Source organism: Glandiceps talaboti, chromosome 17, assembly GCF_964340395.1.
Source record: "Glandiceps talaboti chromosome 17, keGlaTala1.1, whole genome shotgun sequence".
Lineage (NCBI taxonomy): Eukaryota > Metazoa > Hemichordata > Enteropneusta > Spengelidae > Glandiceps > Glandiceps talaboti.
This window is the reverse complement of record NC_135565.1, coordinates 22,100,618-22,114,708: the sequence shown is the minus strand read 5'-3', so window position 1 is coordinate 22,114,708 and position 14,091 is coordinate 22,100,618. Positions and strand designations below refer to the sequence as shown.

The 14,091-nt window shown below is 35.2% G+C and overlaps 1 protein-coding gene across 1 annotated transcript in view; it reads left to right on the top strand.

Moving 5' to 3' along the window:
* The window catches only part of LOC144448197 (cytidine monophosphate-N-acetylneuraminic acid hydroxylase-like), a 17,575-nt gene extending 16,143 nt beyond the window's left edge, over positions 1–1,432 (top strand). The window contains exons 14-15 of the mRNA XM_078138351.1: positions 296–426; positions 1,296–1,432. Of these exons, the coding sequence (XP_077994477.1) occupies positions 296–426; positions 1,296–1,432 (268 nt within the window). The remainder of the gene's footprint in view (positions 1–295; positions 427–1,295) is intronic.
* The last annotated feature ends 12,659 nt before the right edge of the window (positions 1,433–14,091 follow it).

The window sequence follows — 14,091 nt, the reverse complement described above, 5'->3', positions numbered from 1 at the left end:
TGTGATTCGTGAGAAATTCTGTTTTTATATGTATATAAAGAATATGGAATTTGCACAAATGTCTTAACAGTAATGGTCCAACGCGATCGAGATCATTATTTGAGGCATATGTAATCTGTTTGAGCTGATCCTTGTGTATATCATTGTATTGGGAACCATATTGTGGAAGGGGTACAAAAAACCCAAGAAATTGTTATAAAAGATAAAATGTTAACATATATCAGAACTGACTACAAATTGATAAGCATTGTTTTACGGTGGTCAAGAATTCTTTTATACATGAATTTTGTTGTAGGTTTTGGAATCATATGCAAATCCTCGTTTCGACGGATCCACCGGATTGGGAATCATTCCTTCGTGAACAAAATAAAAGGGGTTCAACACAGAAAGAAGTCTGGAAGCCTTCGGATCCAGCAATGATTGATGGTATATTTTCTCATATAATTCATTAACAAAGAACGTTACCAAATCTTTTAAGTACTTACTCATTCATTTTGCCTGGTTTCATTTTCCATCTACATTCCAGCCTTTCCATCGAAAATACATAGACCGAGGCTTTGTTAGTCTGTGCTCATAATCCTGGTAATGGTCTGACGATGTTTATATTGACAAACCAAAACTGTTACAGTATTTTCATAAGAGTGACCCTATTTGTGTAATGTTACTCATTACTATTTCACAATTAGAAACTGGATCGGTCGGTCGGTCGGTCGAGTTAAAAAATCATGTTTCTCTGCCTCTCCTTTTCCCACCTCTCTGTCTTCTTTTTATTGGATTCCTAGTAACAAACCCTTTCCCAGCTTCTTTACACAATTAGCATGTTTTCAGCCCCTCACCCACTTGCATAACTGTCGTCTTGAAAGAAATTCTCTTTTAATGAACAAGTGTCGTCACCGACGCCATGACTATATGATTATGACAGTCCAGACTCTTATCATTTTTTGCCAAAGAGGGCGCTATTCCACAAAATATCAAGAGCGGGTTAAAACAATTAACTATTTTGATGTCGGAGTTGAAAATTTGGGTCGGTCGGGTAATGGGAAACAGAAATAAATTGGGTCATCCTAAGTTGCTTTGTCCGAGGTACGCACACATATTAAACGTAACAAATTGTTGAGTAAACATTGTTTCATTTACTTAATAATTCACACAAAATACTGTAAAATTGTCAAATAACTTACAGAAATAAATTGACAGACAATTACGACAAAGAATAGTCTTGTTAATTGAATGATCGCATTGTATCGATGACAATAAGTAGTGTTAGTAGTAATGTCACATCTTTTGATTTTCAGGACAGAAAGCTCCAACTGGAAAACCCCGTGGACGTTTACAACTGTTTGGCATGGATGTACGGTATCTGCTGCCTATCACTGTTGGAATCGCAGCCATCGTCACCTTCAAAGTTGTACAACGTACATTTCATTGCTAACGACTTTCTGAAATATTCATCCCAAACAATGGACAGCTTTTATTGGCCTAAATCTAGTAGAATTTTCGTTTAGTACCATGTTGCAGCCATTTGACAACTTGATTTACTGTTCCGTTTGATACAAATTACAAATTAAAAAAATCTAAACACAAACATGAAAATTATTCCCTGAAAATGTGCTGTCGGAAATATTAGGTATTAATCTTCAAGATTGTGTTTGGAAAAAGGTTTTAACTAAGTACGAAATTAATGGCAATTCTAAGCATATGTAAGTGTTTACAATAGTTTATTTGCTGCTCTGTATTTTCATATGCTGCGTATTGTGGATGAAGTGCTAGACAAAGAGCCAAGTTGAAGTTGAAGAAAAGTATTTCACTAATAGTGTGTTTTGTTAATATTCAGCACCCTTGGAAAAAATAACTTTTTTTTGTATTCTGCTGTATACGCATGTTATTGATTTATTGATTGACTGATTGGTTGGTTGGTTAATTGAAATGACACTTTTTGGAGTTCTTCCTTAGGTAAGGTAAGCTATAAATCAATGCAATCTATAATAAATATATCACAGATAACTTCTTTAATTTAATAAATCATAATTATTTACAAACATTGGCGTATAGTTCTCTATATCATATGCACAAAATAGAATTGTATATACATGTATCTTGCATACCTTTCATATGATCGATTAATGTTGATTTCATATTTTAAGTAATTTAGGCGACGTGGGTTCAACTCCTAGATGTGTTAATTTTCTTACCCAAAGATCTAACTTTGAATTTTCCCAGCCAGACAACTAATAAAGTGACTGAGGGGCCTGAACATGCCTTCCTCGTGTGACGTTTCAGGAGGCAACTAACCCTAAAAAGGGGAAAACCTCATAATTCCAATCAAAAAGTGAAATTATGTAATTATTAAGAATAGAGTTTTTAATCTAAATTTCTAAACAGGAGAATGCCGATGGGCACGTCTTTAAACTATCGACAGAAATGTCCAGCGACGGAGTTGCGTTCATTCACTCCAGCGATGTGACCATTCGTCCCTCTAACGATCTCATATCTCAAACAATAATTTCTCTCAGTAGATCCCCCAACATTAACATGTGAGATCTTAATGATACCGATACTCTATGAACGAGGTAACTCTCATTCTTCAGTTACTGGTCGATTTTGCCCTGAATCTACACAGCCCATCTCACCCCTTTTCGTGACGTGATATTTTTGGTGGAAAGAGATAGAAATTTTTAGCTGAATTTTTTAGCTGAATTTTTTAAATCCATTCAAAATATTTGCAGGGAAATTAATGAAAGAATATCCCCCATCCTGTTATATCTCCAGCAATGATATTTGTGAAAGGGTATACGTATAACAAAGGAAATTTACCTTAGAAAACAAATGTACAGCCTGAATACCCACGCTGGGGATTACTTGGCATATTTTATTCACAATCTGTATATTAATCTAGTTTTGTTACATGTATTAAGTAAAATTTCATTTAGATACTAAAATGCGCAGATATAATTATGGTTTATAAAGTAAGGAACATCTAAGTATTCAGTTTATAGGGAATAGTGGGTAAAATATTGTAATCTGTGATGCAGTGACGACAGACTAGTCAATTGCTAATCCATTGTGTGAAAATAAACTCTAATAAATAAAAATGAAAGCATGAAAATTTAATTCAATACAGGAAATTGTTTTCTGCTGATATAAAAGGGAGCTTTAGTAATATTGATACGTTGTTTCGAAAATGACGCCAAATCACAATAAATTCAAAATGACACATTATATAATACTACGACTAGTTCAAACTATTAAAATACATTTAAGGATTAATAATTCATTCATTCAATGATTATTCTTCTGGACATGGTCTGTTACGCAAAACCAAGATATCATCCAATCCAAAATCAAAGTCTTTTCCTTTATATTTTCCTTTGCCTTTGTTGACGACCTCATGTCCATATACTGCTTGAAATGCAATCTGTAGTGAAAAATAGAAGATATACATTTATGCACAGTCCACTGGATTATTATGTACTTATTTGTCAATTTACATGTTATGTCATTTATTGTCAACTCAAGGTACATGAAAAACAAACACAGTATTATAGCATTTTTTTATTTATAACAAAATTCGAATGTCAAATTTAACAGTGCTACCCATAATTCATAGGTGCCGAAAATAGCGTCACAGATGACATATTCATATTTTCAGTAAACTCAATATTTTAACAACATCGCATGTCCTAGTTTGACTGAAAGGTCAACAGACTGTCTCAAGGATATCGGATTCAGACCACACAAGATTCCAAGCGTACTCGAGTACATGAGACGACAGTCTGCATTTCATAGATAGCTAGGATTCATAGTGATCATTCATAAATGTTTTGAGAATACTTTTATGGCATGATAACGCCCCTGAAAAGTGTAATATGGATTGCATTAATTATTTGGCCATTGACCATGCGTTATGTAAATTTAGACTTTAAGGACGTCACAATAAAGAACACTTGCGACTGGCAGATACTTCACTTCGCAAGGGCACTTGGCTTCGGGGGAAGTCAATGAACGACCTCTTAAATTGTCCTGTTGTGGTCGGTCAATCGTAGTCGCAACACCGATTTGGCGTTATGCGAACACTGTGACGTTCAAGGTTAATGTCAGTGGAAATGTTGATACTTACATATGAAAAAGGTTTATGACTTATGGGTAAAAGTACATGATTCCATCTCCCATATACACCATTTCCACTTGTACTGTTCCATTTAACCTCACATGCTAAGTTTTCCCTGTTTAAATGGCATACACGTAAGGAACTGTTTGTTTTAATGGACTTTTCACTCATGAAATAATAAAAGCCAAGGCAGATATCATCATCTATGGTTTCAGGAAAGATAATACTTGCAGTTTTTCCATCCTCGGTTTTATTAGAGTTGGTTCTTTTTGCAGAAACCATAAACGTACCTGTTGGATAGCAAAAATATTTATGTCGTACTAGAAAAAAATTGCCACTGAAACAAAATGCAATCGTGTTTGTAGGGAAAGATCACATAAAAAGTCATACAGATCATATTAATTATGTTATGAACTGAAGTAAACATTAGAAATAGCATACTGATATGAGTAAAATAGTGATATAAAATTGGCAAATTAGGCTCAGAAGAAATGTGCTGAAATCTCCAGGAGCAACGACATGTTAAGAATATAATGGTAAAGAAATTAATCTCATTTTAATCAGATTGCTTCTGGATATCGCCCCTCGTCAATGAAACTATACTTAACTCATTGTTTTAGTTCATTCAGTTCGATATCATTGGTGTAATGGTCTATTAAAATATTTGTACTTATAATAATAATGGTAATAATAATAATACTTTATTTCCATTAGATTAAAAATAACACAGCTGAAACACCAGAAGTAAATTGTTAGTCTATATTAAGTTTGACCACTCAGCTACTTACCTACCTACCTACCTACCTACTTACTTACTTATTTACTTGAAATAAAATGTTCAGTGGTCGCCCCATTCCTACATGCACGCCTCGACATCACAGACTATGGGAATACACTATTAAGTATGTACATTCAATCAAATCGTCGTCTCTGCGTGGACATGTAAATATTTAAGATGAATTTTGGGACAAATGAACCTTGACATCGTGCAAATAAGCCAAATTCATCGATCAAGATGGTAAATACTATAATGTTTTTGAAGAAAAAGCACTTCACCAGGACATGCGCGGTAAATAAAATCCATTGTACTTGTAAATCTTGTCCCACAGGGCAGCATACCTCTTTTAAGCCAGTACTGTCAATTTTAGGAATTCCGTTTAAATTAGGGAGCCCCCTCCCGGCGATGTATAATTGGCCAAAATGACTTCCCTCGATCCACTACGCGACTAAGATAAATTCACTCTTGTTTAAATTTATGTTCCCTTTTCATAACTAGTTACAGAAATAACATACCAAATAATGACTGGGTGGTGACGTCATTGATTTTTAACTGCACTGAATTGAAGCCCCATCGATAGCCACCATTACTAGCTAACCTCATGCCACACATAGCTCGAAATTCAAAGCCACAGACTGTCAAGTTCTCACCTAGATGAAAAATAATCGACATGTTAACTGTACGTGTCTAACCGTGTGTCCTACCAGACCAGTAATAGGTCTATAGACATCCAACATAATCAGAACCAAGGCATCAACGAACTGGAGCATGTTCATATGTATGTATGTATGTATGTATGTATGTATGTATGTATGTATGTATGTATGTATGTATGTGTGCATGTATGTATGTATGTATGTATGTATGTATGTATGTGTGCATGTGTGTATGTATGTATGTATGTATGTATGTATGTGTGTGTGTGTGTGTGTGTGTGTATGTATGTATGTATGTATGTATGTATGTATGAATGTATGTATGTGTGTGTGTATATGTATGTATGTATGTATGTATGTGTGTGTGCGTGCGTGCGTGCGTGCGTGCGTGCGTGTGTGTGTGTGTGTGTGTGTGTGTGTGTGTGTGTGTGTGTGTGTGAATTAGGAGGGTCGGTCCACGGACTGTATAGAGCTAGATACAAACAGACATGCACGTCTGCTTTACAATTAATGGAGAGCACTACTGAACCTTTGCATGTAGCTACTGTGCTAAAAGTAGGTCAGGGTAACAAATGTACTTGTTACACGGCAAAATTTGTAGTACTCACCAGAAATGTGTTCTTTGTGGAAACCAGAGGACTGTTTCTTCATTATCTCGTGAAGTATATTGTTGTTCATTTGTGAAAATAACCTGCAAAATTCAGAAGACTCATTCTTTGTTTTGTAAACAACTTGATACTTTCCATATTCCTTTAATGTTATTGTCCCATTCACACATTGAGCTGACTTTGTGGTTCTACGCCGTTGTAGTTCTTCAAGATCTTTTTGAAATGTAGGTCCATAAGCCGTAACGTGTCTCCAAAACGTGTGGTTAAAATGTTCATAAAGTAAAACATCTGCGTTGTTCCAGTCGTAGATTTGTTTACAAATGTTTGAAGTCAATCTAGCTCGTGTTGTATCATTTGGACGCATATTTCTACTCATGTATAAGACATCATCCCAGTCCCAACAGAGAAGTTTCTTTAATAAAAGCATCGATTCATCGAAATAATCAGTTATTAACATCAAATCAAATTCATTTGCTAGTTTTCTTACGTAGTCTTTCACGATGTCTGTATTGTTGTGGTAGACGTGATCGAGGCCAAGATCGAACGTTTGTGTATTTCTTGTAAAAGAACCAATACGGTTTCCATACTTTTTCTTTGTTCTTTGCCAGTAGAATTCTGGGTCACGTAGGTATTCTTGAAGAGTGTCTTCCACTTTCATCTTGTGTTTGACACCTTGTACTAAAGATGGTAGTTTATAATAGACAAAATCAGACTCAAAATGGGTACACGGTTCTCTTAATATTGATATGTATTTTGTATTAGGGTACATGAACGTTTCGAATGACGTTCTGTTGTATCTAACATGCACTGTCATCATGTTATATTTGTAATTTTTCCACTCTCCAGGTCTGACGTCGAGGGGAGGGAGGAACAGTTTTTTGGGACTATCATCTTTGATGTGTATTACATTGAAATGTCCACTGCGTGTGTTTGTTTTTAGTAATGCAAGAGATAAATTTCTCTGAAAACCGTACCGATTTAGTACGGAAGAAACAGTAGTACCACCGGTTTTCCGCGTTTTCACGAAACACACATTGTCGATTCGCGTACAGGTATTAGTAGTTTCTGATACGAGATGCGCAGGTAATCGGGACTCTTTCTGCATACTGTTTGATTTATATAATCTGAAAAGAGAAAAAGAACAATATTACTTAGAATGTTAATGCTTTGTTTGAATCATATGATGCAATAGTAGTGTTTTCAGCTTTTCTAGCCTTTCTATGTATCTTTCAAGAATGGCGATACTACATAGTATATGTTAGTATATATTCGACAGTTTACTTCTATTTCCATGTAGATATTCTTACAAAAGTATTTTAATACTTTAAAAAAAAAATCACATTCCAGAGAGAAACTATGTCTTTTCAACCTATAATAGCACAGTCTGCATATTATGTTTGTCTCTTTCTGAATCACATAATTGTCTTCATTTGCTTCTTTTACACCTCATTAACTGTTATTGTGACCAACGAATATCTTGTCTTTAGGTCGAAGTAATTTTTTAAAAAGAATATAAAATAAAAAAATGCAATTCCAACCTACCTACCCTGTTTTCTGAAGTTGTGTTATCGTAAACAAACATTTGTTTATTTTTGCTTAAATATAAGTAATTGCCCATTTTTTAGTGAATATATTTTTGGTTATTTGATGAAAAAAGTATCTGTTCCAGCAGGTGTAGGTGTAATATTACTTGCATACTATATCATTTATGTCAGTAATAAATGAGTTTGACTAACTCTAGTTTTAGATGACATCTCATCAATTGTTGCTAAGATATTCACCTAATTGGTAATTTATAAAATCATGTCACACACATATTAATAGTAATATTTAGCTCTTGTGTCACACAATGACCTTTCGGTTCGATTAGATGAGTGGGATATTTCTCATTAAATATCTCATTTCCAAAATTAACAATATTTTATTTCAATTTAGACAATGAATGCAGAATGTATTTATCATGAATGTTTGATAAAATTTGCGAAACATGTTGCATATATTGTTATGATTTCGTCCAGGTTGTTCAACGCAGGGCCTCACAAATACATCCACCCGATGACATGGGCTCATGGGCTGTGCCAATGGAAGATATCAGCGTTTTAGTACAATAAAAGTGCTCTCCCGACCACCCGATTAATTGCCAAGAGAGTGTGCGTCTCTGTCGGATAACTTTAGAGTGTTGGTGTTTTTCAGATGCTCTCTGTGTATAAGTGTGTATCTCAGTCATATAAATTCACATCAGGCGACAAGTTTAGAATACAGTTCCAAACCTCAAGTCGGCCATTTCCAACAGAAGGCTCTCAAGCGAAAAGTCAACATTGCACCATACCATTTGACAATAAAAACCACTTGAAACTGCCATAGTCACACAGAAGTGAACAGGGCTCGAAATCCAGAACAACATTGTTGATACAATGACGGAAGCTTCTGATAGATATATTAGCAACTAGTGTCATATAACATGATTAATTTGCATAACTAATTATATATACCAATTAGGTGATTTATCGTCAACTTTAGCTCACAATATCAAACGTTGGGGAAATACGAATTATTACTTATTGACATTTGTGTTACTGGCGTCGTCTTACATATTAACACTAACAATGTCTTATAGTTTGTATGTTTGATCTGCGTTATTAAAGTAATAATTTATTTACTTAACAATGTTATCAACTGTGCTATTCAAGATTTGATATGAAATATCCCAATCATTAATAGCTATGTCATTTTGCACAAAATAAATGGTGTACATCGTGTTACCCATGTTTTATTTCTGCACTCCTTTTTTGGCCGTGGAAGTACACCGACCGAGTCACCACTTGCGTTACAAACAGACAACCCTGATCCCACTTAAGCTTGTTCAGATTCTAAACGTACCCTTTTACATTTCCAACACATTCAATGATTATACATTGAATATACTGTATTACGGTTACACTAAAAGGTGTACATCGTGTTACAACAGCGCTGTATCTCTGCACTAATTTTCTCCATGGAAGTACACTGCATGAGTAAACAGGCCTTGCGCTGCGTTGCGTTGCGTACAGTTACGTGCAGAGTCTGGTTACGTGTACACGTTGCGTTGTATTCATCCTAAAAGCCAGAGGTAAGAGGTCGAGATAAAAGCCAGCTCCATTCACCAGTTACATCGTCATTTTGTCCCCGGGTTTTTATCTCTCTACTATCTAGCTGTTTGCTTGGTTTATGTGAGAGAAGACAAATTGGTACTGTAAAATAGGGTCAGTACATGGCCTTTCCGAATTCATTTGGACGGATACAGATTATTATTATTATTATCATCATATTATGACCAAGGAGGAGGAAATGATTCGATGACTACGAATTACAGTTATTTGCAATTTAATTCTATCAAGACAAAACATTATATGCTTTAGACCACACTTCAGTTTACTTGCAATACCATTAAACCAAATCAAATATTAAACATGTGTCTAGCTACTTTGCCCTTATGAAAGACATGCTGTTTATATAAAGTGAACACAGTAATATGTAGTTTATTGGTTTAATACTTGTCAATGCCCAAATGACTCCATAAATAATATTACAGCAGCCTATCTTGTACATGATGACAGGGAGTGATTACTACTATCTGAATTGCGGAAGAGCTGGTTTTCCAAAATAACAATATTGTGCATGTACACTTACCTTGGAAACTTTATTTTCCCGTCCATCATATTGGATACGAACAGAATGCACACGATGGTGACCACCATCATTGACACATACACACTTTTCTTATTCATCTGTTGGTTTTAATATACTATTGTTATTTTCTAAACTAAATATTCAACTGCTTTCAGAGTTTCAGAGTGATTCCTATGATCAGAACGTCGTTTTGTCAGTGGTGGACAATTACAACTTTGAAGGTGCTGGAAACTCATCTCCTTATCACACTATATAAATTCATATTAACCAACCACAACATACATCATGAAGCAATACACAAGAAAATATCAAATAGTTCAAGCCATCCTTAAGGTTCAGTGTTTTTATTTGTGTACATTGTACCTTTTGTATATTGGTGTGTACCAAGGCCATGTGTGTCTGTAAGTTGATTTATGGTAGTTTACTAGTTTTCAATGACTTCATAGCCATTGTCCATAACGGATAAAGTGACGTTCTGATTACTGGAATCTCTAGAAAACTCTGATAAAGAATGTACATGTACAATATTTCTCTTCGAAAATTGTAACCTTCTCCACAAAACATTGAACATGGGATTAAATGAGGACAGACTATTAGGCAGGTAAGATGAGAATCCAAAGCGAGTGTGCATAGAAGTAGAGTGGCATAGAATCTGTTAAATATATGTGGGAACAGAAGGACTGTAGGGTAGTAAATACTGTAATAATAAAACAGGACATGTTATCATCCGACAAGTTTAGCCTTAGCAGCAGTGTAACTTTAACTTTCACTATTACTTTTCCCTTCTACTGGAAATAGGATTACAGTGCAATAGGGTATCCACACTGGTCAGGGTAACAATGAATTGATTATTGGTGGTTATAAACAATGTAACAATACTGTTTACAATACTAATTGATTAGTGTTTATTATCACATTTCCCATGATGCAATATTCAACATGGCAGTTTTGCAAGTTCCCTATTCCTTGAACTCACAACACTGCACTCAAAATTACGACCTGCTTTCGCGAGTTGCCTTCATTCTGGTGCCACTATCAAACATAGTTACACACAATTGCAGGGTAATATAGAATTTGCAAGTTACCCGTTATTTGAAAATATCAAAACTTTGTGAAATTGGGTTTAATTTTATGTAGTTGTGGGAAACTTGCCTGTTTGCCGTGTCACATCGCGTGTCAAACGAGGTCACCTTCAACTTGGGTCAAATCACACGTATATTGCACGGAAATTCTTGAACGAACCTTGTCTTTTTTCTTACTATATTTATTTAATGTACACAAAAATCCATCTATTTTGTAAAATTTAGGCGAAAAACCAAATAGGCGAAAAACCGGGGCGAAATTTACGAGTATATTAAGTATGCTTAGCGAAATCGCGTAAAATCAATATTGCTATCAATAATTCCAAGATTGATGTAGTGACAGGGCAGAAGAAATATGTCTAGATTTATAATATCCATAATGGTGAATTCTTGTGGTAGTTATGGCGAATTGAACATACCTTTAAATTCGATTGGTGAGCAACCACCATTGTAAAGTAAGAGATCACAGGGAACAGAGACTCGCCCACAGCTAATTTATTTAAATCTATAAATACATTACCAATCTCCCAGAGAGTATATTTTAATAAGTCTGTTTTTACCTTTGCGTGTCTAAACAGCCTCTGTCCTGAGTATTTTGACTCATATTTTAAACATGTTCACAACTGTCATAATTATAGAACCAGGTCATGCAAAAACAATGCCCTGTTAATACCTCCACCTAGAATTGATTTTTTAAGCAAAGTTTTATGTTTTCTAGTGCAACTATTTGAAATACCTTACCACTTGAAGTGAGAAACAGAACATTGTTGTTTTCATTCACACAAGGCTGTCACCAATATCTTATGACAAAATTTTAGACACTTTTGCTGTTTATTGTATGTCCTTACTGTACGGTTTGTATCTGTCTCTTTTGTCTTTGTACTATTTATATTTAGAGGGCCCCAGGGAAGATTGGCCAAGGCTAACTGGGCTACCCTCTTTAAATAAAGTTTAATAATAAAAAAACCACAACAGAATGAAAAAATGATTTTGTTCTCGCGTTTATCCGGATTTCTAATATTTTTTTAATATAAATATTGCCATCATAATTACTGTTTCCTCTCACTGTTTTTTGCCTATTTCCTATGTTATCACCGTGTTATGAAAGTTTACCAGCTTTGCATTGAATAGTAGCTTGCTAATCCTAGAATAAACTCAAGAGCTAATCCCATTAACACATTGCACACTGAGTGAAAACATATACTAATTCGTCTTTGTACTTGCATTAGTCGGATCAGTAGATGTAGAGTGACATGTAATCACGTAACATATTAGTTGCAATACAACAGGTCACAGATAAGTACTTGTCTGTATATTACTTGTCTGTGGTCAAAGCACGCCAGCCAAATGGACTTACAAATGGCCAACGGCTACAAACTACAAACGGTTCCTTAGATATGGAACGTTAACAGTAATATACGTTTACAACTATTTTCCTGAAGAGTTTTATAGCTGTTCAAGTTATGCGGAATTGTAGCAAACATAAAATGTGATCAAGTCGCCTTTTGTATAACTGGAAGGGTAAAGCTCAGAGGGTAAAGTGGACAAATCACCTAATGTCTAAGCCGATTACTAGTACTATAAACAATAATAACTGATGTTAGTTTTATAGAGCTGTTACTCACTGTGCTCAAAACGCATCACAATTAATTATGGATTAATTATCCATGGCACGAATCTAGAGTGGCACAATGGCCTATATATATCAACTCCCTTGGGAGCATACAATCCATTGCAACTTCTATCCCATCAGTGTGGTTTTAAATCTTATCCATTGGGTTTAGCTATTCAACAAGCAAGTTGCAGATTACAACCCGGCTACTGTAACCGGTACCATTTGACGGACATAACTCTACAACCTGCAATCTGCAGATTACAAGCTTGCCACTCTAACCGGTACCATTTGACGGTCATGCCTCCACAACCTGCTTACAACAACCAGTCACTCTAAGCATTTGACAATCAGGATTCTAACTTAAACTGTTAACTCTTGTAAAAGTTTACTAGTACAACTTAAGTTTATGGTGTTATGTGTGCGTGAGTATATCATCACAAATTAAAGAAAACTCTTAAACTTACTGTGTTTGATTTACTTGTCGGAAACCACTGAACCAAACGATGTCAGTACAGATAGAGTGCGTTCATGTGTTTTGATATCGGAATGTTGATATGACTGCTACAGTTTGCACCTACCACTGTAGAGGGTTAGTCTTTGCAAGTCATGGTGTTTAAATTAGAATTATGCCTCTTCAACTAAACTAAACGACATTAATTGCATAATAACATTTCAATATAAATATTTCCTAGAATTAAATCGTTAGCGAAACAATTAAATTTGAGTCTTCATACCCGATCTTCCTCTATCATCATCCCTGTAGAAATATTGAAAGAGTCCAATCCATTACTTATTAACGGCAGTAGTAGTATAATTTATACAACATGTCGGTGCCGGCTTTGCAAAGGGCTATGTAAATTAACTCCAAAAATCGCGTGTTTCCAGTGGTTACTTTTTCCTGTTTTGATGTCATTAAAACACTGTGTGTGTGTGTGTGTGTGTGTGTGTGTGTGTATGTATGTGTGTGTATGCATGCATGCATGCATGCATGTGTGTGTGTGCGCGTGCATGCGTGTGTGTATTAATGAGTCATAAATAAAGAATCTAAATTTCACATTTCATTCATACATGCATACATACATACATACATACATACATACATACATACATACACACATACAAAAGGAATGATAACAAACGGTACTTGTCCTGTAAAGTGTATGTGTATCTCTAATTCAATTCATTGTTTGCATAATTATTACGTTTTGATAATTGTATGTAACCTGTAAAATGCAAGCTTCAGATAGTTATATATGTCGTTGATAACAAACTGTCCTTTAAAATGTTTTGTTGTGGAATTGAATTTTATTGCATCTTTGCATAAACACACTCAGAACATTGCACATCCTAGCACTAGGATATCCTAGTGCATATCCTAGTGTTAGGATGTGGCCACATCCTAGTACAAAGAAGAAGAGCACAGCTATGTACCAGCTGTGTGCCTCACAGCCCCGTTACAGGGTATATTTTTCCACAGCCCTGGTACATGATTGTGAGAAAATGTGCCTGTTGCATGGATGTGGAATACCGCCCATGTGCCATGACTGTTTTGCACATCCCAGTACTACAGTTGTG